This window comes from Helicoverpa zea, chromosome 9 (assembly GCF_022581195.2).
Source record: "Helicoverpa zea isolate HzStark_Cry1AcR chromosome 9, ilHelZeax1.1, whole genome shotgun sequence".
In the NCBI taxonomy this organism is placed as follows: Eukaryota; Metazoa; Arthropoda; class Insecta; order Lepidoptera; family Noctuidae; genus Helicoverpa; species Helicoverpa zea.
Genome location: NC_061460.1, coordinates 2,028,282 through 2,054,274, shown reverse-complemented (window position 1 = coordinate 2,054,274; position 25,993 = coordinate 2,028,282). Strand labels below are relative to the sequence as shown.

The following is a 25,993-nucleotide window of genomic DNA, read 5'->3' as shown; positions in this document are numbered from 1 at the left end:
CAATGAAGTTTATGCACCTATAAGATGAAACTATGTCGATATCTATCACTTCCGACTAAAAACAAATTTCAAACAGACAGCAAATATATGATTAATCACTAAAACATCTTAATTCCAATTTTAAACCATAATATTCGATCATATACAGTAGTAAACTCATTATATAAGCTGTAATCCTATAACACCCGCGCCTATTTCCATAAATAGGCCATAGCCCATAATGTGGATACCATAATGCGTTATTAATATTTTAATTTCGTAAAAGCCTGACGTTTCCAGCGAACATTGGCGTACATTAAAATAATTATATTGAGTTATAATTTCCACTATATAGTGAACTAGTTATAACTACTAGGTTAACTTGCATTTTAAGGAAATTTCTCTACGTATTCAGGTTTTAGAGTACCCGCACAATGCAGACTAAACAGTCGGCCAACAGTTGACCAGATGGATGGCAAATTTTGTTTTTACAAAATCTTGATTCCAATCACAGTTTTCAGTCTGTCTGGTCTGATACTAGCTAAATATATACCGGCTAGATATCTTTGTAATGTGCGTACTTCGATTCATCTTCATAGTGATTTATGAGCCCAAACAAACTATCAGCCGACTAAAAGTTTGCAGTTTGCGGGAGCTGTTTAGCTTCATATATAATTCTAGTACAGAACTTATATCGTAAACATAATGCACACAGAGTAAATACTTAAGTAATTTAAGCTTTTACAATAGTTATGTAGATTAAATTTTAATGCTAAATATTGTTTATAGTTAACCCCATTTTATGTCCAGCTATAGTTCTCTTTATTACAGCTTTCAACTTCATATTAATACAAAATCTAATGACTAGGTTTACGACCCCGTACGCCGAGTTATTAAAATTACTGCTTTATTGTAATATAACTTCTATGAAAACTACCTTCTATCAATCTAATTTTAATAGACCTTTTATTAAATTGAAAACTGGCAGAAAATATGGTAAATTCTAAATTCTAACTTTTAAATTTAAATTGAAAATGGAACGAATTGTGAAAAGTAAAAGTTGTAATTGAAGTGGCCATTAGTTTAAGGATAATCTCTGTAAAACCTTAATTCAGTTGATAAAACGCAAAATCATGACAGCGTTAAAATTCCCGCTTTGTGGAGCTTAAAACTAAAAATTGCATAATTAAAAACTAGTTAAATTAACTTCGTAGCGTCTTAACAAAGTTGAAATTATGAAGTTGGCAGCCGCTCTTTGTTTTACCACGAAATTTCATCTCGATTTTCGTAAAAGGGTTAGCATTTGCATGAAAAATTCTCGCAGAAATTGCTTGCTTGAAAATTTAGGTAGTTCCAAAATTGTGACATAATTTTGCCACTTATGATGTGGCCGTTTTTGAGTTTTGTGACTTCAAATTGTGATAAACAATTTGCATTTTCACATTTCCATGGTAGATGGAAATTGTGATAAAATAGTATAAGTTCTTAATTAAAAATTTTCCAATGATTCTAAATAATCATAAGTAAAAAATATATTCTGTATAACATAAAATACTTCCGTGCCACATTTGTTTTTATTTGAGCTTTTCAGGGTTTAAAGAATCTTGTAAACCACTGAAATAAAAAGAAAGATTTCAATACAGCATCACAGAAACTCTCAATAAGTTACTCCGACAATTCCTCAACATTCTTGTAGTGAGTTCTCGAAGTAGAAGCCTTTACAACGATGGAGTACTGCCACGGAGTAAGGAAGGATGAGCGGAGATGCCACAATGCAGGTAGGTCAGATACCTTATTCTAGGTCGAATACAGGCGGTGGGCACGACCAAAACGGTCAGTTACGATACGAGTGAACTAACGAGGTGTTCTGGTTCTTTGAGATATCTGTCACCGATTCTTGGAATCCAGAGAAGACGTATACTGACGGAGACAGTTACGTTCCTCGTCCCCCGCACACCTGCATTTTGGCGCGCTACTTTTTTAGGAGATTTTCTGTTATGGCATCTCCGCTAGTCATTTTGTTCTCCATGAGTACTTCGAGTACGACGAGGGCCAGGATAATTTGTACGAAATAATTTGAAATTTACCCCGGCTGTCTGGCCGACAGTTTAGTCTGCAATGTGCGAGGACTTCAATCTAACTTAATTTATATTAAGTGCTATCATGACTGTATTATTTTTACTTCAAGGAAACTATCATCTAAGTTCGCCAGTTCCTATCTTCCTAAAATAACAACTGACAAAATTACATTACGTTCACAAGCGGAAGAAACGATCAAATTATCTCACTGTAATCTTATACTAATCACAAGTACACACTACCATTAACGTTAGTGTCCAATTACGTGAAACGGAACGTATACCGATGTTTATCTAGAAACCTATCCGTTTGGATTACCTATAGTGAGCTTTCTTATCGGAGACGTGTTTGATTTTGGTATTGATCTGATTTCTATCTGATCTTTACCAAACATCTACACTAATACATTCAATAAAGCGGATCATTTTTTATGTTTTTTTGTACGGGACGCGAATCCATAATGTCATCAATGAAAAAATTACTCTGTCTGTCTGTCTCTCTGGCTATGACGTCAAAACGATTGGACCTATTTAAATGCATGCTTATAAGTTGATAATTTAGAACTTATATATGTTGATAGAAAGAACGAACTATTTTTTTCTGGGTGCGGGAAGATTTTCCCATAGTGAAACCGCTTGTAATGTTATATTAGAAGGTTGGTTTTGTTTTTTCTTGTTAAAAGCGTGTTTGTTAAGTTTTAATAAAGACTGACATGTATAATGCATATTTTTGCTTGCAATAAATACTCAATAACTTCATAATTAACCAAAACTCAGAACTCGTTTTGGTAAGTGTCAGTTCTCACGTAGCGGGGCATCAATGAGTGATATCCGTCGGGATGCTGTCATTCGCGCTCATCTCATTTCCCTTATCGACAATTGGACGCTTGCTTTCAAGGCCCTTACTTTGTGCATTCGATTTTGTTCAAAAAAGTGATCGTTCTTTGTTTTCGTTGAACTGAAAGAAAACAAATGAGAAAAAGAGTAAATAAATCATATATTTATCCTCAAATAGTATTTATTCTGATTAGAGTTTGAAGCTGTTCGAAGTTTTTCAAACTCAATAGTTAAATTAATACTTAAAGGCACACATCGAAGCAGCAGGAATATTGAAATAATAATAATGTTTATTATAATATGCTGGCCGTGCATAAGGATTGCATAAAATATCATTAAAATCCACCTTAAAATTAAAATAAACTATTGAAACAAACCACTGAAATTCAAAATAAACGATAAAATCTACATAAGGATACCAAAAATAATATAAGTAAACAGCTTTTAATTGCTCATTTATTACATTATTATCTTCAATATTACAATTTATTATTTCACTAGTCGTTTCATTTTATGCAAACAGCCAACAGATGTTGATTTTCAGTTTTATTAAAGCGCTTTATGCTGGATTTTGTACCTTATCAAGAACAGTGAGAATACCTTTATATAAATGTACAATAAAGCCGCTATCCCTTTAGCGGTAATAAGTAATATCCGACAGGATAGGAGGCGTTATTTTGATCATTTAATTTCCTCTATTGGGCCTCTGAAATTCGTACAAATCCGATTTTGTTAAGGAAGGTAGTTGCTTCCATTTGTGAGGCGTTGTGCTAATAAGGCTGTGAATTGTCTTAGACTTAAATAGTGTAACGTTAAATAAGCATTAAGTATTACATCCATTGGATAAATAACCTGACAGCACTTTCACACTAGCGGATTTGGTCACGCGGTTTTTTTACGCATGAGTCTTTCCGCAAGGCAAAAAATCTATCATGCGTTATCAAATCATAGTCGTCAATTGTTTGTTGTTGTTCGTATACTCACGAAAAACCGAACCGAAAATGCGCTAGTGAGAAACCGCTACAACAGGATTAAAAATAAAGTTTTAAGTAATTCAGTTATTTTATGAGAAAAGTTTATTTTTCCAGGTACCTAGCAATAAAGGAGTGTAATAAAACTCTATTGACTTAATTAGCTTAATGACTGCATTGTTATACTCTCTGTTGTTTTGTTTATTTTTCTTCTCCCCGGGCTCAGTAAACAATGAGAGATTAAAAACCATAATGTAATAAATGAATGTGTAAGCATTTTCTTTTATAACAATTGTTTAACTGTATTGTGTTTGTTTTAGTCTAACATATGTTTTATATTATATCGTATTAATTAAATATTTGTATTATGTATGTACATTCCAAAATATTACAAGATGTCTTCGAACTTGTATGTGGACATTCACTATAGGAGACATAAAATAAAATAGTTACTCAAATAAAAAAAAGCCGGCTCAATTTTACAAAGAGAATACAAATAATCTTTGTGTATCTTTTAACGAGTATTTTACGTAGTAAATTCCATTCATTACCTTTACTATTTGCATGCATGAATTTCTGCATTTCTCTTTAAATGTACAAAGAAGAGTTTTACGATAATGCCTTACAACACTTTAACACTAGCGGATTTTTCACTCGGTTTCTCCGAGCGTGACAGCAAACAATTGATTAAACAATGAAACGTTTTTTTATCGCTCTGAATATTATGTCGCCCGTAAAAAAATCGGGCGGTAAATCCGTTGGTGTAAAGCTTCATACAGTTACGTACAATCAAAGCCGCGTGTAACTGCTCGTTTGCTATAATTTTCTTTTGATTACCATATTCAACTAATGTATTATTACTAGAATTTAATCACCGCTATGTGCCATCGAATCGTGTTCAATCACACAAACAGCGTCGACATGACAATCAGTAATTAGTGTTTCATTGTATTGTATTGCCTAATGTTGATAACATTGCATAATGTGTATCTTGGATTGTTTAGAGTGGAATATTATTGTCTAGGTTCGGAATGATTTACGCTTGATTGTGTCAAAAAGAGTCAATAATATTTAAATCAAACTGATAAGTAATCCAAGATATTTAATTTTTTTTCAGTCTGAGAATTCGGATTAATCATTTTCAAATTATTTTTTGGTAAGGTCAAAATATGCTACGCATGTTAAAAATTATAGTAAATACATTAAAAAGTATTTTGTTTTCAAACACAAAGCAATAAACATTAATGTACCTATTTCAATATCTCTCAAAACATTGTCAAACCTTTCCACCATAGCTCAGCAAACATTTCAAACGTTATAAAACTCCATTGTTTAATAAAATAAAACTTTAAGCAAGCGATATGAAAAATTCAAAACTCCACCATTGTTTACTTTGTCAGTTTATACCATAGAGAACAAAATAACTTGTGGAGGTGCCATAACGGAAAATCTCCTCTCCAAAATGCAGATATGCGGGGGACGAGGAATGTTACAATCAACGCCATTATACACCTTGTTTGGACCCGATATTTTTTTTAATGTAAAAAAAAAAAAACAAAAATCATTGCCAGATTTCCAAAGACCCAGAACTCTTCGTTAGTTCTCTCGAAACTGACGTTTTGGTCGTGTCCGCCTCATGTATTTGACCTAGAAGAAGGCGCCTAATCCACCTGCATTTGTCATATCCATTAAATTTTACTTACTCCGTGGTTTATAGCTATTTCTCAACCGTGCATTAAAAGATTATTATATCGGGCGCACAGTTCACGATATTAAAACAGAAAAGAAAAATAAACAGTTGAAACTTAATCCTACCTTATCCTCCAGGAGGGGAGGGTTGGGTAGAAACATAATTTTATGTGCGTTCCATCGAACCATCTAGCCATCTTAACCAAGGAGAACAGGTGACGCGATGAAGCGATCTGAGTATTATGGAATTAAGAAATAGTTTTCTCCAAAAGCCTTCTTTTTGAAGTCTGCAATATTAAAAAAAAAAAAATTAATCGTGAAATTTAATAATGTAATTTGTAGGTAATCTGGAATCTATATTTCATTCTGTATTTTTTATATGATCTCTCGTTACCATGGGTTTCTTCCCTGCAATAAACAATTTTATTTATTTTATTTTATCTCCTAATAATGGAGTAAGAAGAAGTAACAAAGGTTCTTTAGCAGTGTTACCGAACTAGCACTAATTAAATGTTCAATTCTTATTACTGCTATTTAAATTGGAGCTACTTTTCTATGAAACCGCATATGCAAACTGTATTGTGGTTTTGTCCACATAATTGACAATTGTAAATTACCGGCACCAATTAACTGTTATTAATTTCGGCATATTGTTTTAGTAAATATAACGTGATTGGTAATTTGTTTACCTGTACCAATTAAAACTGCATCCATCGAAATTAATTGAGAGCGCAATTATTTCTATTGGCCACTGATTAAAATTAAAATATTCGTGTTCATGATAAAATAGCTAAAATATTACTCTTAATTGATGGCGTATTTTAATAATATTCGTGGTTGTATTTCATACACTCTCACAGACTCCCTGTGACCAAAAAAGCTTGGTCAAAGCAACATGCGGACAAAGCATTGCCCTCTAGAATTTGACTATCCTCTTTTATAATACTGTAGATGTGTATATTATGTATCAATATAAAGTTCCACAAGAAAGGTATCCTGCTGTTCCATTATTCCATTTTTTAACCTCGGTGCCGCATGCCTTCTTTCGTACTTCTGCGCCTATTTTTACTAACGACTAAAAATCTCTCTCCCTCTCTTATGTTTTGTAGCAAATCCCTTGGCTGCAATTTATCGCTATATAATATTTATCTATAGGTATAAGCAGCTTTATAACAAATTTTGGGAACATAACATGATTTTCGACAAATAATTCTCAATTTTCACTCACTCCTTTGACATAAAATGTTCTCCATCATTCTCTCTTGCTCTTATGACTTGTGCCAAATCTCTTGGCTGCAATTTCTCGCTGGTAGTGTGTAGACGGTATTGTTTGCTAGAGGGCCGCCTCGAGTCGAGTGTCGCGGTGCCGATGTGGAGATTCGACGTTGCTCCTTATTTCGTACCTACGTCTATGTCGGCTATATAGCAGTGGTAGGGTTGAGTCCTGATTTTTATGCTGCTGGTACGATTTTGTGAAGTTTTTGGAAAGTTTGAGTGAAATAGTACGACAGCAAAAAAAGACTTCAAGTCTGCCTACCCTTTTACTACATGGTACACTAACAATATGGTTAGGTATAATTTTACCAATGAAGTTTATGTACTTTTAAGATGAAACTATGTCGATATCTATCACTTCCGACTAAAAACAAATTTCAAACAGACAGCAAATATATGATTAATCACTAAAACATCTTAATTCCAATTTTAAACCATAATATTCGATCATATACAGTAGTAAACTCATTATATAAGCTGTAATCCTATAACACCCGCGCCTATTTCCATAAATAGGCCATAGCCCATAATGTGGATACCATAATGCGTTATTAATATTTTAATTTCGTAAAAACCTGACGTTTCCAGCGAACATTGGCGTACATTAAAATAATTATATTGAGTTATAAAATAATTATATTGAGTTATAATTTCCACTATATAGTGAACTAGTTATAACTACTAGGTTAACTTGCATTTTAAGGAAATTTCTCTACGTATTCAGGTTTTAGAGTACCCGCACAATGCAGACTAAACAGTCGGCCAACAGTTGACCCGATGGATGGCAAATTTTGTTTTTACAAAATCTTGATTCCAATCACAGTTTTCAGTCTGTCTGGTCTGATACTAGCTAAATATATACCGGCTAGATATCTTTGTAATGTGCGTACTTCGATTCATCTTCATAGTGATTTATGAGCCCAAACAAACTATCAGCCTACTAAAAGTTTGCAGTTTGCGGGAGCTGTTTAGCTTCATATATAATTCTAGTACAGAACTTATATCGTAAACATAATGCACACAGAGTAAATACTTAAGTAATTTAAGCTTTTACAATAGTTATGTAGATTAAATTTTAATGCTAAATATTGTTTATAGTTAACCCCATTTTATGTCCAGCTATAGTTCTCTTTATTACAGCTTTCAACTTCATATTAATACAAAATCTAATGACTAGGTTTACGACCCGGTACGCCGAGTTATTAAAATTACTGCTTTATTGTAATATAACTTCTATGAAAACTACCTTCTATCAAGCTAACTTTTAATAGACCTTTTATTAAATTGAAAACTGGCAGAAAATATGGTAAATTCTAAATTCTAACTTTTAAATTTAAATTGAAAATGGAACGAATTGTGAAAAGTAAAAGTTGTAATTGAAGTGGCCATTAGTTTAAGGATAATCTCTGTAAAACCTTAATTCAGTTGATAAAACGCAAAATCATGACAGCGTTAAAATTCCCGCTTTGTGGAGCTTAAAACTAAAAATTGCATAATTAAAAACTAGTTAAATTAACTTCGTAGCGTCTTAACAAAGTTGAAATTATGAAGTTGGCAGCCGCTCTTTGTTTTACCACGAAATTTCATCTCGATTTTCGTAAAAGGGTTAGCATTTGCATGAAAAATTCTCGCAGAAATTGCTTGCTTGAAAATTTTGGTAACTTCAAAATTGTGCTATAATTTTGCCACTTATGATGTGGCCGTTTTTGAGTTTCATGTGTTGAAATGGTGATAAACGATTTGCATGGGACATGGAAATTGTGGTAAAATAATGTAGATAGATAGAAGATAGACAGATAGAAGATAGATTATGCAGTGATTATAAGTAATCAAAAGCAAAAAAAAAAATTGTATAACATAAAATAATTCCGCGTTACATTTATTTTTATTTGATGGGTGAAGTAGGTATCTTGCAAACCACTATAATAAAAAGAAAGATTCCAATACACCCGTACAGATAATCTGAATAAGTTACTTCGACAATTCCTCAACATTCTTGTAGTGAGTTCTCGAAGTAGAAGCCTTTACAACGATGGAGTACTTCCACGGAGTAAGGAAGGATGAGCGGAGATGCCACAATGCAGGTAGGTCAGATACCTTATTCTAGGTCGAAGTCGGTGGGCACGACCAAAAAGGTCAGTTACGATACGAGTGAACTAACGAGGTGTTCTGGTTCTTTGAGATATCTGTCATCGATTCTTGGAATCCAGAGAAGACGTATACGGACGGAGACAGTTACGTTCCTCGTCCCCCGCACACCTGCATTTTGGCGCGCTACTTTTTTAGGAGATTTTCTGTTATGGCATCTCCGCTAGTCATTTTGTTCTCCATGAGTACTTCGAGTACGACGAGGGCCAGGATAATTTGTACGAAATAATTTGAAATTTACCCCGGGGCCAATTTTATTATAGACGTTAAATGGGTATTACCACTTTGAAATCCTTAAGCGCTTCAAAACGCGAATCAGGAGCGTTTCAAGTAAATTCGACGAGTTGTACTAAGTGCTAAATATTTGAGAAAGTTGGTTGAGTGAGTAGGTAGGTATTTATGTACCTATAGATACCTAATTTAAGTTCGGTGATTAATTTGGTAGGCAAGTTGTTTCTGCCTGTGTTTAAGTGGGCTTGATAATTGGTTCCAGATACTTTAATGAAAAAACAGAGTGACCATTTATTCCGTCTATCGTATGTCTGGCCACATTAACATTACACTTCTATAGCAGAAGATTCAAGACACATGATTCCTTTGTCTTGATTTATTAGTACCTATGCAAATCCTTATTAATATTTTAAATGCGAAAGTAACTCTACTGTCTGACCGCCTGTCACGGAAAAAGTATTGAAATCATTAAATACATACATATTTATTTCGGTACACAGATAGTCTGACTGCATGGATTACGTTTTTATCCAAGTGCGGGAAGATATTTTCTCAATTCGCTTGTGCAACCATGCAGAAAAGCCAGCGGCATTTCACACATCTACTTCCAAAATAATAAAGAGTTCTATGACGATGACTTACCAAAAATATTCTACAGTATAAGTTAGTAGGTAAATCAGGTTTCCTAAGTCATGTTCGAGTACCCTAATAAATCGTTTTCTTTACTCAGACTGTATGCGGGACGATAAGAAATCGGCTCAGACTAGGTTTTTGTCTGACTTTGTTCTGAATAGAAATGTATGTTTAAGATAGGTACATGTTTTATGTATCTAGGTCATGTGTTTTGGTTGTTGACTTCATTTATATCAATTGATCTTTTTGTGGTGAAAGTTTGTAAGGAACTAGCAATGCCCCATGGTTCCACCCGCGTCCCTTGGGAACTACTCTTCGCGTATCCAGATAAAAAGTAACCTATATGCGTTCTCAGGCTCTATTAGACTTTTCACTTTTTCATCATCCTCCGAGCCTTTTTTCCAAACTATGTTGGGGTCGGCTTCCAGTCTAACCGGATTCAGCTGAGTACCAGTGCTTTACAAGAAGCGACTGCCTATCTGACCTCCTCAACCCAGTTACCCGGGCAACCCAATACCCCTAGGTTAGACTGGTGTCAGACTTACTGGCTTCTGACTACCCGTAACGACTGCCAAGGATGTTCAATGACAGCCGGGACCTACAGTTTAACGTGCCATCCGAAACACAGTCATTGGTGTCTAAGATATACTTAGAAAGTACATACAAACTTAGAAAAGTTGTATTGGTACTTGCCTGACCTGGAATCGAACCCGCGCCCTTAGACTCGAGAGGTTGGTTCTTTGCCCACTAGGCCACCACGACTCTATTAGACTTTTATGTATAAATAATCTTAACCGGTTTAGTAATTTTGGAAATCGCGACAGACAAGCTGACTCAGAGATACTTATGCATTTATAGCACAAGTCATATTCATATATTCATATTCATAAATATAAATAAATAAATATAATGTCGGGACACCTTTTTCACACACGGTCGGTTAGCCCCATGGTAAGTTATTTATTAACTTGTGTTATGGGTGTTAACACAACTGATAAACTACATATAGCTACATATATACATATTTATAAATACATATCATAACACCCAGACCACGGCCAACAAGCATGCTCATCACACAAATGTCGACCGAACCGGGAATCGAACCCGGGACCTCAGGTTCGGTGGTCCGGCATGATGACCATTGCGCCATCGAGGTCGTCGAAATTCATATATTCATATTCATTTATTTGCATTCCATAATGTTTGTTTTAGGTGGCACACAAGGCTTAAAGCTACAGTACAATTATGGACCCTGTTAGGGCACAGTAACATAGTTTAAAAATAACATACCTAGTACAGTAGTGAAAAGAAATACATTTGAGGAACAAATGAATTTTACAATAAAAGATACATTTAGGAGGATTTATGTAGGAGACATTTAGAACCAAATTACATACAATAATTAAAATTTGTATAAAAACGTTATCTTAAAATTTGCTCAATCATTCTTATTGTGTAATGAGATCATTTTTAAATCATAAAAAAAAAAATTATAAATATTTTAATTATATTTTTACTGAGACGAGCCCTCCGCAAGTTAAAATAGATAGGCAGTGATCGAAAGAAATAATAATTTATTTGGTTAACGTAACTACAGAAGTATTGAAAAATATACTTCGTATCGATGAAAAAATCCTTTACCAATAGTAGTTCCAAAAGATTTGGCGAGACCCAAAGAAAATATAGCTTTATAAAGATATATTGTAAGTAAAGAAAGATTATTTTCGTTGAAATCTTTTATGTTTATTCAAAGATCTGAAGAAATCATAAGTCTGTTTCAATTTTGTTAGCGTCAACGGTTTTATTCACATGTGTATACATACATACACGGTAAATAAACTTTAACTATTACTAAGATTTTCTTTATTCAATGTAATATTTTTTCCAGTTTTTTTTCTGGTACAAGATCTTTATGTTATATCACATCTTTATTGCCGCAGGGAAGAAAAAAATGTAAGTACCTAAAATATATTATAATTTTACTCAATAACGAAATCATCATCATCAGCCTAGCCTTTTCCCAAGTATGTTTAGCCTCTATAACCCAGTTGCTAAAGTTAATAAAGATTTTCAGCCTTACTTATAAACGTGAATTAAATATAAGTAATACTTAAGGGCTGTTTAAGAAAATTCTTACTTATAAACGGTGCTTAAGCATGTCTTAACTAACATTTAATCACTACTTAAGACTTTAAGTAGTGATTAGTTAAAATGTTGCTTAGAAGGTGATTAGAGATTTTATAAGTAAGGGGGTTAATTTTTTAATAATTTATGTATAAAATCTGTGTTTGGTATTCTTTGTTGTACTTGTTTCAAAGGGCTTTTATGTCGTTTTTTTACTTGTCAAGTTTTATTTACTTTTTCCTTCTTTTGCTGTAATATTGATATTATTTCCTCATTCGATGTTAAAAATAACTCTATGCCAAAAACACCGCCTAGCAAAGACTACTAAGTTATTTACCGTTCAATATTACCCAAACCCGTAGTAAAGCGGGAATTTTACGAGTCCCAGCGGTGGGCTATTGAATTATTTATAATAAACTACGTCACCTAGTATGTACATTCACCTTAGAGTATTTAAATAACTGGAAACGCCATTGTCATGCCTTCTTTTCTAACAAAGTTACGGAAACGATGTACCTACACGTTAAACGATGAAAAAGTAAAAATCAAAATGGCGCGTTCAAGCAAACAAACAAACAAACTCTTCAGCTTCACAATAATTATTTTAAATTCGTGTTTTTGTTGGTGTAGATTTTAAAAATGTATATGTTATCACAATGAACAATAATTTTATTTATTTATTTGTTAATCAAGCACATAAATGAATATAATAGGTATAAAACAACATAGACTAATAAATGTTACTTACTTGGGTAGTTTTTACTGACATTGGCATCATGAACCGTGACCAAAATCGGTTTCAGGCAACAGTTCCCAAAAACAGGCAGTTAGAATAAAAATATTCCAATATCCGCAAACAAATAAAATTCTTCAATTTCATATCTAGCAAACAAAAAGTTTTTTCGCGAAAAATTTTCAATTCCCTCCGTATAATTTTAAAGTTTTCCGTGGAAAGTCTTGCAGTAAAAACTAAGTGGAGTTTTGTAGCCTAGTATTCTAATAATATGTGGTTCTCTTGGCTACGGAACCTAGGAAACTTGGGTTACGTAATCGAGTTTTTTTTTTTTTGAAAATTTTGTTTGTTTTTAAATGTCTTGTTTGAGGTTAGATTATGGGAGAATAGTTTTGCAATTTCATGTTTTGATAATATGAAAGAATTAAGTATTAACTGTTGTTTGGTTGTTGTGTTATTTGATTTCGAAAAATACTAGGAAATTAATATTTATGAACCCACGAAAATGTTTTGAACATTGCCACACAAACTCTGTAGTATAATTCTGCATTACATAAATAAAAGTAAATATCAGACATTATTTTAATGTAAAAACTTCTCTATATTACTACGCTTAAACTTACTTTAAACCAGTGGTTCCCAAACTTATTTTGTCTACTGCCCACTTTGAGAATATTTTTTTTTTGCGCCCCCATTTTTTCACCTATTTAAAAACCACTATAACTTTTTCAAAAGTGTGTCTGTCGCCTTTTTATTTGTTTGTTTGTGTGTACTTTAATTACGAAACGGAGCGACCGATTGATATTGATATGATTTTCATTTTTTCTATATTCAATAAAATAGGACAGATATATGAACGACGCGGAGGGAATTATAGAACCGAGTGTAGTGACCTACCTTTTTGGATATTCTTTCATGAAAACTCATTGGTACTGGCCGGCTGGTTTGACAGCTACGTTCGAAAAGACAAAACTTGAGAATTCATATTAGTTGATGTTCACAAGTTGTTGTTGAGACTCGAGAGCTTATGCAGTCGTTGTCTAAGAGGCCTCCTAGCTAAATAAAAGGCCTCTACACAACGCCTCCATTTTCTTTCTGGGTCTCTTACCGCCCCCCTTGAGACTTGCAGCGCCCACAAGGGGGCGTTATCGCCCATTTTGGGAAAGACTTCTTTAAACTATCAGATACCTAGTCTGATAGCAAAGTGTTCCCACAGACAAACAAAATATAGACACTGCCGGTTAAGTATACCGAGTTAAAAATAGAAATAACTTATTCAAACATTAATGAAGTACCAAGAAACACCTGATACGATCGTTCGTGTGAAATTATTATAGTGACGGACGTGAGGGAATGAGGTATAGCAGTTGCGAGGTGCACGTTACCTGACACTGGTGGAAGGCGGTATTTATAGGGTTAACACGTCATGTATATAGCATGGTGTAATGCTTGATAGTAAGTATAGGGTTTAGTAATGTAAGTCTTATGTTATGGGAAGTTACTTTAAAAATATATCTACCATCAAAACTGACTGAGTTCAAAATCAAAAATCGTTTATTCAAAGAAGGCTGAAAAATGAACGTCAGGCCTGCATGACAGACCCAGAAACGTGTTGTAAACACGTTATAAATACAGATAATAGTTTTGGGTTTGTTTGTAGTTTTAAAATGGTCTACTTAATGAAATCTATTTGGTAAAGAACAATGTCAGGTTTCGGCCCACCCAATCAACTTTTAAAACTGAATTCTCACGGACACAAAGTTCTTTACTACAACAATTTACATATAAAATACTAACTTCTTATAAAATATTTAATTGTTATCTAGAACTTTTCAAAAAAAAAATATGTTAATAAGTAATTATTTTGTTTATCGAGTTCAGGTTTTTCATTTGAATAATTTGGAATAATTTGGTTCTGAGAAGTTCAATGCAAAAGTGGAAAACATAGAAAAGCTTCTGACATTAAACTACACAAAAAACTGTAAGAATTTTCACTGTACATGAAATATTTTTATTGAGCCTAAGTTACTATGGACGTCTGATATTGTTCTTTTGTTTAGGAAAACGGTTTTTTATGTCTCTTAGTTTTTTTGTACTTTAAATATTCCTTTATTTTACTTATTTACTAAAACCTTACCGAAACCACTCGTACCTACTTGTGTATCGTAATCTAGGCACACACTACGCATATAAATTGTTGTTACCTGTAACAATATAAAAAAATAATTAGAACATTTAATAATCTTTTCAAAAACAAGTCACACTCGAAGAAAACAAAACAAAACCCTATCAATCAAAATTAAATTTCGAAAATCGATACACGCTCCGGTCACCCGGTCAATTCCTTTCAGACCTTCGTTCACTCGCAAATCATTCACTGTCAACAAACATTAGCTGTTCATTTGCTGGCTATTTGTTCATTCACTCGTTCATTTAGTAACATCGTTAGTGTACCTTGAAGCATTTTTTTCCCGAAGAAAAACCTTTGTTTTGTTTCCCGAGTTAATTTGTTTAAGAGAATGGATGTGTTAAACATTTTTTTGCGCTTGTTTTGGCGGGATATTATACCCTGTTTTTCTAAAGGAATGAGTTGGTAATCTTCTTTTTTACAAATGGGCGTGGATGTTCGGAATTAAGTTTAATGTTCCGGGGGTTAATTTTGTGAAACAAAATTGTGTTCACTTGGATTATTGTTGAGCCTTTAAAATTACGTTTGTGCGTTACTTTCTATTTGATTATATTGCCTGTGTTCCTCTGGGTGCGAGTTCTTGGGGTTGCAAATATACTTTTCTTTTGTCTTTGTTTGAATGTATTTGGGAGTTTATTTTCTGGCTTTACGTAGTTTAATTTACTGATGTTAGTTTGTTCAACTGTCGTCAATTTATAACATACTATGACATTTGTAAGAAAAGTTTGGCTTCTATCTAGTAACCAAGTGGAGAACTAATAGAAATCGTTACCTTCCTGTAACCTGTTATTCAAATGACTACAAATCCCGAAATAAATCCAAAATTACAAACTGAATTATTCAAAATACGCATATCATTAACAAAACAGACAAACCCAAACTAAGCCAACCAAATTCCAAATTATCATACGTAATTCAAAATACAGGGCTTATCACAATAACATACAATCACGAACAAACATCAAGTTGTATAACAATACCGGTTGGAACCGGTTTCGACCGGTGCTATCTAGTCTACACCGGTATGAGATAACAAGGGGTGTTTAACTAACATTGAGCTTGCAGGGCTAAAACAAACGGTAGCTATGTAATTATAACTTCGGAATTTGAGAATGGTGATGCCATTATGGCTGTTTTGAGGAAATTTTGGAATAATACTGCAAAATTACTTGGTTGAGACGTTGTTGTGCTAAAAGGAATAATGATGAAAAAAATATTAAATAATGTCGTTGTTTAAGTTTAAATAATAAGTTGATTACAATATTTATACTACCTTGGTAATACAGTAATTCACAATATTATACCCATCCTAGCTGGTTTGTCAGCCATTTGATTCAGTAGGGTCACGTGAGTAACATGATAAAAAGTCAGCTATAAACTGTAATTTATAAAATGTTTCAATTTTAATGTAAAATTGTGACATATTTTTGGCCCCTCAATTCTTTGTAAATGTCAAATAAATTGTGTCGTTTATTAAAAGAGATTAGTGAAAAAAGTGTAGCAAGCATAAAACGATTTAAATCCATTGTAAAAATGTATTTAAGCTCCAAAATCCTGTCTAAAAAAACTATAATCCAATCAGTAAAAAAAACTTTCAATACAATAGGCCTGCTTCTATTAATTTATAAATAAGTTTAGATGCCACATGTGCACTCAACCGCCCTTCGCTCTATTTCATCCCCTTCATTTCCACCCTTATATAATTGAAATCTATTAAAGACATCGACAGACCGGTTCAGCCCCTATGATCACGTGAAAGTAATTATGAACATTTGTCCGTTTATTTAGAATTAATTTATGTTAGAAGTTTGGGATTGCTAACTGGTCCTCGTTACGGTAAAGATTGAGTTGTAGTAATGTTTCGGGTCTTGTTACTGTAGTTGTATGGTTTTATTTTATGTAGAGAAAGTTTTATTGTTGCAATTAATGTTATGCTTCGTTTTAATCTAAGTATCAATATTTTTTTTAATATGTAGTCAAAGTAAAGTGACTACATAACTCCTTATTCAATTAAATGAAATCACTGTGGAATTTGTTTAAAACAATTCCAAAATGTTAAACACAAAAATCTCATTATTCCATCAATGAAAACTTTTACATTCCGATTAAAAAGGGTTTTCATGCCACTTTATTTATTACAATGCCAGTAAACATTGAAAAGCCCAATAAAGACGAATCAATGTCAGACGGACAGACAAACAAAACAACTCTTTACAAATAGATTTTGAACTTCGCATATAAATTAGGGCTCCCCTAAAAGTATTAAATGTCTATATTAAAAGCGGCCCTTTGCTTTGGCCCATTTGTCCACTCATCCTTGCTCGCCATTCATGTGGAATTATGGTGTATTTAGTTCGGCAAACATCGGGAGATTTCGGCAAACATCGGCTGCTTTCGGCAAACATCGGTTGTTGTCGGCTTAGTTCGGTAAGACCCAGTCTTGTGAGCTTGATGTGGCGTCTGTTTGTTGAACGCTACGAAATAATTTTGGGATAATGAACTTTGTTTACCTACCTCTAGCGTGTTTTGTTAGCCACTCTAACGTCCGGGCCGCGCGACCGTTTCTCTCTCTAACGTCCAGCCGCGCGCGGCACCCGAACCACGCGCGACTCGCAACTTCGTCGTAACAAAAAACCTATACAGCTACTGAACCGTAATGGCTAAAATAAAGAAAAAAATACGAAAAAAATGGTTAAAGAATACAGATCAAAGTTAATGATATTTTAAAATCGTTAGTTATAATCTTTGATACTAAAATCCGGGTTAAACATGATTTTAAGGAGAAAAAAACACATTTATTTCTACCATTTTAAAATATAAGGGACAACTGTTGCATATTTTATCAATAAAATATTTTCAGAACAAACTAGGCTTATTACCCTTTCTTCTGATGTATATTTGATTATATTCGGTTAACTCTAAGTATTTTAATTAAATCGAAACAAAACACTACTCTTCGTAATTTTACCGCGATGTCTCCCGCGCTCGAGAAGGCTATTACGAAATTTTCAATGAATTTAGTATATTTCTGTTTGAAAAATGTATTATTTTGCTTATTACGATATTAAATATAATATTTTAATGCAAAATTTGTAAAATATGTATAAACAAAACTAAGATTGGCCTATGACCTTGACCGGACTTTTTTCGAAACAACAATCGTTTGAAGTTAAAATTAGACTAGATTTATCAGCTAAAACTGTGATATTTAAACATCATCGTAAAGCCCAAATCTTCTAGTTTATTTTGATGTATAACACTTGTAAAATAAATAAAACAAAACGACATAATAGTTGACACTTATAAAAACACTTAACGAAACGAACGTCAAACGCGTCAACTGAACTTAATTTTTTTTTTTTTTTGTCAAAAGCTTGTTACACTACCATCTCTTATTTTTTCGTCGAACTATTTCATCAGCTATATAGATAATCTGTCAAAACTCAACAAATAATACCGTATTTTAAAATAGATGGAGTTAAACACAACTCGTCGCTTTGGATACTATAGTATCCATGGGCGTATGACGCTACTTTTTTCTTGGATACTGTACTATCCACGGACGTTAGAGTGGTTATCTTACTTGTTGATAGCGGAATTGTTGATTTTGATGTACTTGGCTATAGTCCTGAGATTTTAAGTGATCTTTGCTTGCTATCGTAACATTAACTATTGAATCTTGTCCTAAAAGCAAACAAATTAGTGGAGAAAATACTTCTGTTCTTCTACAGTATGTCGCTCCATTCCATTTTCCTTAATCGTCCACTCAGCCTGTGCAGCGGTGTAGTGTGTTGATAGGGCTGGTGCGCTGATGCAGGAGATTCAGCTTTTCAGTAAATAAAACGGCGATTGCAAATAATTACATACGTGTATTCGGTCCGTGTCGCAGAGCAAGAGAGAGAAAAGTTGCCACAGTACAAAAATATAATAAAAATTAAGTTAATGTTGCAATTTATAAAATCCAACATGCTGCGGCCTCACAGAAAACACAAATAACAATTACTTGAAATAAATCAAAAGAAACTAGAGTGAAGGTTACATTATTATTTATGCTATGTATTTATCTATTTATTACTTATACAATAACTTACAATTATGTTTTACACTACATAAGAGTAAAAAACTATAACTTATATGGTTTTACAAATATGACTTATTATTAAACATTAATACAATTTCTTAAGTACTATCATCATATTCTATTGGCAGTAAACAAATTTTATTGATGGCACGGGTATGGGTTTTCCCATTTGGTGTCCTAACATCAACTGCCCTAATTTTTCCATCATGTCCTGGAAATAATTTAACAATTCGTGCCATTGGCCATGACATAGGAGGAATATTGTCCTCTTTTAAAATAACTAAGTTGCCTAACTTAACATTACAAACTGTATCACGCCACTTAGGCCTGTTTTGTAATAAATTTAAATAACATTGGTGCCACACTTTCCAAAAGGATTGTTTTAAAGAATTACATAGTTGCCAAAACTTAAGTCTATTTTGTGGAACGTTGCATACATTTATTTCAGGATACATTGACAAAGCACTACCTATAATAAAGTGACCAGGTGTTAAATAACAATAATCATCAGAGTTTGAAGATAAAGGTAAGAGTGGCCTAGAATTAAGCACTGCTTCGATTTCAGTTAATACAGTATTAAGCTGTTCATAAGTTAGAACGGTTTTTTGTAATATTCTTTTTAAGTGAAACTTCGTGCTCTTAACTGCCGCTTCCCAGAGCCCGCCAAATGTAGGTGAGTAACATGGTATAAAGTGAAATTGTATCCCACGCTCGGCGGTAAATCTTTGAACCTGCATTTGGTGGCTCTGCGAAGCTTGCAGCTTATAGAGCTCAACTAATTGACTCCTTGCACTTTTAAAAGTACTTGCATTGTCGCAGTGAATTTCGGTGGGCAAACCTCGTCTGGAGATAAATCTCCTTAAGCACGCAAGAAAGGTTTCCGTGGTCAAATCTGATGCAAGTTCTAAGTGAACTGCTTTTGTCGCGAAACATACGAATACACAGATATACCCTTTACCTATTAAAGATCGTCTTACGCGAGAGAGTTTCACATCAATTGGCCCAGCGAAATCCACGCCGACTTTCTCAAATGGCCTGCTGGTGGCTGTTACACGTGCAGCCGGCAAGGAGCCCATCAGTTGCTTGGCTGCTAAGGCCTTTTGTCTGAAACATACAATACATTTGTGAGTTACTTTCTTAACTTCTAATAAGCCATTAACAATCCAAAACCTTTGATTGAGATGCGAGAGTAAAAGCTTAGGCCCTGCGTGCAGTAGCCTTTCATGTTCACACCTTATAAGCAAGCTAGTAATTGAAGAGCCCTTAGGTAGTATGACAGGATGTTTTTGTGAATAAGCTATATTAGCATAATGCAGCCTGCCACCAACGCGCAATAGACCCCTATTGTCAAGAAAGGGATGCAACTCAACTAGATTCCCCTTCAAGCTCTTATTATTGCTTATTGCTTTGATTTCAGATTTAAAATATATACTTTGTTCATATTTAATAAGTAACATTAATGCATTATCTAACTCAGAACTTTGCAGATAGTTTGTATTTATTTTAGAATTATTTTTGTTAATATTGTTTAAAAATCGCAATATGTATGCTAATAGCCTTACTATTTTATTTATATTAGAGTAATTATGCAAGCGCTTGAACACATAGTCAAGCGGATTGGGATTTTGGCACACCAAGTTGCTGGAAGGAGCTAAGCAGCGCTCCTCTGTGAGTGACTCAGCTGGTGAGCTATAAGCAGCAAACTTGTACTCACTGTTTTGCAGGAACTTAGGGCCATTCCACCAAATATCGCAGCTACTCAGCTCATTCGGGTTGACGCCTCGGCTAATGAGATCAGCAGGATTGTCATGCGTATTGACATAATGCCAACTGTATCCAGATGTGTTTTGACGAATTACACTTACTCTGTTCGATACGTAAGCTTGAAGTTTTGTTAGCTCAGTGTTTAGCCATGCAAGAACGATTTGCGAGTCGCTGAATAAACAAACATGCCTGATGTTAATTTTGACTCTGAGTGTATCATGAGTCCTCAAAACCAATTTTGATAGCAAGAGTGCAGCATTCAATTCAAGCCTTGGCACAGTCATGCCTTTCTTTTGGATAGGGTTGATTCGCGACTTCGAACAAAGTAGATGCAATTTCGTTGTACCTGTTTGGTCTGTGACTCGCAGGTACACACAGCATCCGTAGGCTGTCTTACTCGAAGCGTCAGCAAAGCCGATTAAATCTGCCGAGTCTCCTTCTGAAACACTAATATTCCTATCTAATAGGATAGGCTGCATTGCAGCTAAATTATTGGTATAATTAAACCATTCTTGCTGAACATTTGCAGGCGGACTGTCATTCCAACCTGTGTTCAGTAACCATAATTTTTGCATTATGGCCTTTGCTGTGACCACAATTGGGCTCACAAATCCCATTGGGTCATAGAATCTACCTATATAACTAAGTATGCTCCTTTTTGTAACCTTTTTTGTATCAAATGGTTCTGGAGTAGAGATTATAAAGTGATCATCCTTTACATTTATTTGAAGTCCTAGGGCTTTCATATAATAATTATCTTTTTGCAATTCTAAACTATCAAAATGTCTTTCGTTTGATGGTATAGTACTTAACACATTTTCATTATTTGATGACCATTTATGAGTGTTAAAACTACCTAATTTAAGCAAATCACGAAGTTGGTCTCTGGCACTGACAGTGGTTTCTAAATTATTATTACTATATATAATATCATCAACATACTGATTATTTTTGATAATGGATGAAGCTAGTGGGTATAACTTTTCATATTTATTTGCTAGCTCATCTATACAACGAGTTGCTAAGTAACTTGAACTTTTCAAGCCATATGTAACTGTGTCTAATCTAATACACTTAACTGGCTCGTCCGGATTGTCCCTCCACAAAATATTTTGAAGGGAAGTGTATTGAGGGTCTATTTTAATATTTCTAAACATACGCCTTATATCTGTAGTAAATGTGTATCTACCTAAACGAAATAATAAAATGATGTCAAATAATTCCTTTTGAACCACTGGCCCATTAAGTTGTAAATCATTCAAAGAAACTTTTTTGTTTGTTTTCATTGAACCATCAAACACTGTGCGAAGCTTTGTAGTTTTGCTATTGTTATTAATAACCGCATGGTGTGGCAAAAAATATACTGCATGCTTACATAAATCATACAATTCTATATCAACATAATGACCATGACCAAGAGATAGATATTCATGAATGAAATTTTGATATTGCATGAATAAATCAGGATTACTATGCAATCTCTTTTCCAAATTTAAAAACCTTTTTAATGCTAAGTGAAAAGACCCACCAAGAGTATCGTTTACATCTGACAAAGGTATTTTTAAAGGTATAGGAACTTCAAACTGGTTATTAACTAATTTAACTGAACTTTGAAAGATTTTTTCACAAAGTTCTTGCTCAGATGTTTGTTCAACAAATCTCTCTGGAACTTTTTCATTTGTCCAAAACTTGGCAAGTGTCTCATTGAGACCTAATTCACATTTCAAAACTACACTATTACATGTTTGTTGAGATACCTTAGGTGGCAGATTCCCTCCTACAATGTGCCCGAAGTATGTGTTGAAGACGTGTAGCTGTGTGCTACTAGGCTGTTGTGGTGGATGAGCAGCACTCCGGGGCACAGCTGATGACTGGTTGCTGTGGCTGGGCAGGCTGATGGTCATGCACTGCTCGTTGGGCAATAGCGTCTGGAAAAATACATCAGCCCCTAATAACATGTTGATTTCACTAGGAACATTAAATTGGTCATCTGCCAATATAATGTTGGGTGGTATAATGACCCTAGAGACATCAAATTTGTTTTGCGGTAATTTGCATGTAACATCTTTAAGTACATGACAAGTTACTGTTGTCTTGAATGGTGAATTTAATGAATGAATTTCAATAGGAATGCAGTACTTAATATTACTCTTTTCATTAGTGATTCCAATAATACAAGTATCACTTTGCAAGGGCGTTAATCCTAATAGCTGAACAACCTTTGTGGTTATAAATGAAACTTGAGATCCGCTGTCCAGTAACGCCTTGATGATGTATTGAGTACCATCCCTTGCTACTACCTTGATTTTAGCTGTAGGCAAAAGTACATTGTTATCAACATTACTTGATAAGGTGACAGCTGGTGGGGTTTCACTTAAATTGCAGTGAAGCAGAGTGTTATGAGGCTTCTTGCACTCTGAGCACCGGAAGTGAAACCTGCATTTGCCACCATGCTGACCTAAACAAATCATACATACTTTTTTTTCTTTGGCAAATGCGTATCTATCATTTGCAGGCAATAACTGAAACTTTTTACAGTTAAACAATTTATGTTCATAAGACTTACAGTAAGTGCATGTTGCTCCTGTAGTGGCGACTGCTGCTACCTTACTGCTACTATTACCAGGATGGGGTTGATGTCCCTGCTCGACATTCTCCAGTGCGTTGGCTCGGTTCTCAATGTAATTGAGAAAATCCTCCAATTGCGGCTTAGCATTCATATCCCGGTCAAGTTGGTAGGCCTTCGCAGTGTAACTGTCTAGTTTGCGAGAGAGAATACACAACAATATAGCATCCCAGTATATAACATTAGGTTCTTGATATTTGATGGCGGCTATTTGCTGCCTAACTGTTGAAATAAATTCTCTGAGTGAGACTGCTGTTGATTTTACTATTTGTTTTAAGTCTAATAGCTTGCAAATGTGCTCAGAGATTATTCTATATTTATTTTCATATCTATTTTTTAGTAAATTTAAAGCTGCATCATAACTGAGAGCTTCAACCGGCAAGTTTTTGACTAAATCGAATGGCTCACCCTTTAACAATGTTCTTAAATAATAGAATTTTTGTATATTGTCTAGGCTTTTGTCATTATGAATTAATGAATCAAATAAATTGATAAATGGAACATATTCTGTGTATGTGCCCTCAAAGGGTTTTATGGATATAGGTGGTAATTTAGTTTTATGTGTTTTTTCATGAGTGGAAGAGCCTGAAGGGTTTGAATCAAGAGGCTTGATGCGTTTGTCAAAGGCTGATAAAGTTTTAAAATAATTGTCCTCTACCGACTCCACATCCTCCTCGTCGGCGGAGTCAAGACCGAGAATATCTTTACATAGGGCTTCGTATTCTTTAAAAGCCACATTGAGCCTATCACGTTTTGTGCATAGGTCATTAATGGAAATATCGTCTAAATTGGCAATGTTCACGAAATTAAATAATCTAGTCATAGTACCTTTCACATAACCGCGTGCGGCGACTTTTTTCTTTAGGTCTTCCATTGTTCGCTAAACTTGTCGATTCTTAAAACAAATATTACCTGTACTTTACGTTAATAACTCAATAATAACTTTACAGGAACACTATTAACTATGTATTACAAGATTCACTGCTATATTAAACACTTTTACACAGTATTGTAATATTTTTTATACAGTATTGATCGGCGACGGCGATCCAATTCTTCCCAACAAAATGGCGGTTGCGCGAGCTCGCCTGTTGCTGCTGTGAAGTTTTGCGGCGTCACTTGCTGTCTCTTTCGCGCCCGTACGATTGTCCTATTCCTATTGTTGCGTGCGGGCGTGCGATGAAATGCGAATCTTTCGAATTTCGATGTGCTCCGTCTCGCTTGCTCTCGCGGAACACCCTATCTTGCTGCCAAGTGTACTCTTCGCACCTGCAGAGGTGACTCCGGCGACGACGGTGAAATCGAATTTTAGATCGATGCTGATGCTGGGCTTCCTCCTGTGGATCTTGTAATTGTGGCCGTCGAATCGTATAGGTATTGCGATTTTGTAGCGACGACCAGTCTCACAGGAAATCGCGAGCCCGTTTGCTTGCTCAATGCTCACCAAAAAAAAATGGCCTCGTGCGACACGGCCGTAAATTTGTTTGCAAACCTGGAGTTTCGTCTCCCAGCAGCGCTTCTTTCCTCGAAGGACCATGTGCAGCGGTGTAGTGTGTTGATAGGGCTGGTGCGCTGATGCAGGAGATTCAGCTTTTCAGTAAATAAAACGGCGATTGCAAATAATTACATACGTGTATTCGGTCCGTGTCGCAGAGCAAGAGAGAGAAAAGTTGCCACAGTACAAAAATATAATAAAAATTAAGTTAATGTTGCAATTTATAAAATCCAACACAGCCTAGATAACGCCGTAACTATCAAATTAATTCAGCACGTACACCAACTAAACGGCATGTCTGTCCAGCGATTTACTTCCAATAACGACTACTAAGCAATATCTTTAATCCCCTTATTTAATCCAACTATCCGAACCTTCCCCATCGGCAGTCATAAGGCGAAAAACTATGTAATTTGATTTTGCAATATCGTTTAACGATACACCCTTTCAAGTGGGTATAATAAAGTCCTATGGGAAGACCTTTTGGGACCTCTTACCCTGTAATTGGGCTGAGAAGCCGACGTTTGGTCGAGTCACCCTAATATGTCATTTATTTTTAGTTGAATGGCTTTTATCGGGAGCTTGGAGCTGTCATCATCAGATAGTGACGTTGGCACAAAATGGCGGTTCTAAATTTGAAGTGGGGCTCGTATTATAAACTTGGTTATCTGAGAGTTACTCCATCCAAAATGATGTTGGAGGAAATGAAGGGAACAGATTTGAGACAAGATTCTTCTTGATCCATCTTTAGCCAGATTATATGTATATGTAGCACATGTTCTGCAGAATAGATTCTCCTATATCTTTAAGTGAATTGATTATGAATGAAGATGAAACAAAAGAAGTATAAGTTCCCTCCGAGAGTTTATGAGCCTCCTTACGAAAGGCTGTAACGTTACACTAATTTTAAGAGGAACGGGACTCCTTAAGACAGTCATTCTAGGAAGTACAAACATATTGATGAACCACAAAGCAAGACTGCTTCAATTCGAGAGATAATTAGAGATATATGAGACAGTTCAAGTTTCTTGAATGTCAGTGTGAAGAACTTCTGTATCCACTTGCCTTTTGATGTTCAAGTGTTTCTTATAGGCTTTGGGTTCCTTCGACATTCCCTGATCAAAGTGAAGTGGGTTTA

The 25,993-nt window shown here is 34.6% G+C and overlaps 2 protein-coding genes across 4 annotated transcripts in view; both read right to left on the bottom strand.

The window, feature by feature from the left end:
- The window catches only part of LOC124632961, a 118,134-nt gene that overhangs the window by 54,055 nt on the left and 38,086 nt on the right, over positions 1 to 25,993 (bottom strand). The gene's annotated exons all lie outside the window — the stretch shown is intronic.
- On the bottom strand, positions 19,804 to 25,095 carry LOC124632960. Of its 3 annotated transcripts, XR_006984690.1 has the most exons (5): positions 24,189 to 25,095; positions 23,301 to 23,492; positions 23,079 to 23,192; positions 22,492 to 22,662; positions 19,804 to 21,181 (listed from the first exon to the last, which is right to left on the bottom strand). XR_006984690.1 is itself a non-coding variant. In XM_047167999.1 (4 exons), exons 1-4 carry the CDS (start codon positions 24,232 to 24,234, stop codon positions 22,559 to 22,561), a joined length of 456 nt encoding a protein of 151 aa, XP_047023955.1. In that variant the 5' UTR covers positions 24,235 to 25,095; the 3' UTR covers positions 19,804 to 22,558. The 3 variants fall into 3 exon arrangements, 2 of the variants coding, with proteins under 2 accessions (XP_047023955.1, XP_047023956.1); XM_047167999.1 differs by having other exon boundaries at positions 19,804 to 22,662; XM_047168000.1 differs by lacking the exon at positions 23,079 to 23,192 and having other exon boundaries at positions 19,804 to 22,662.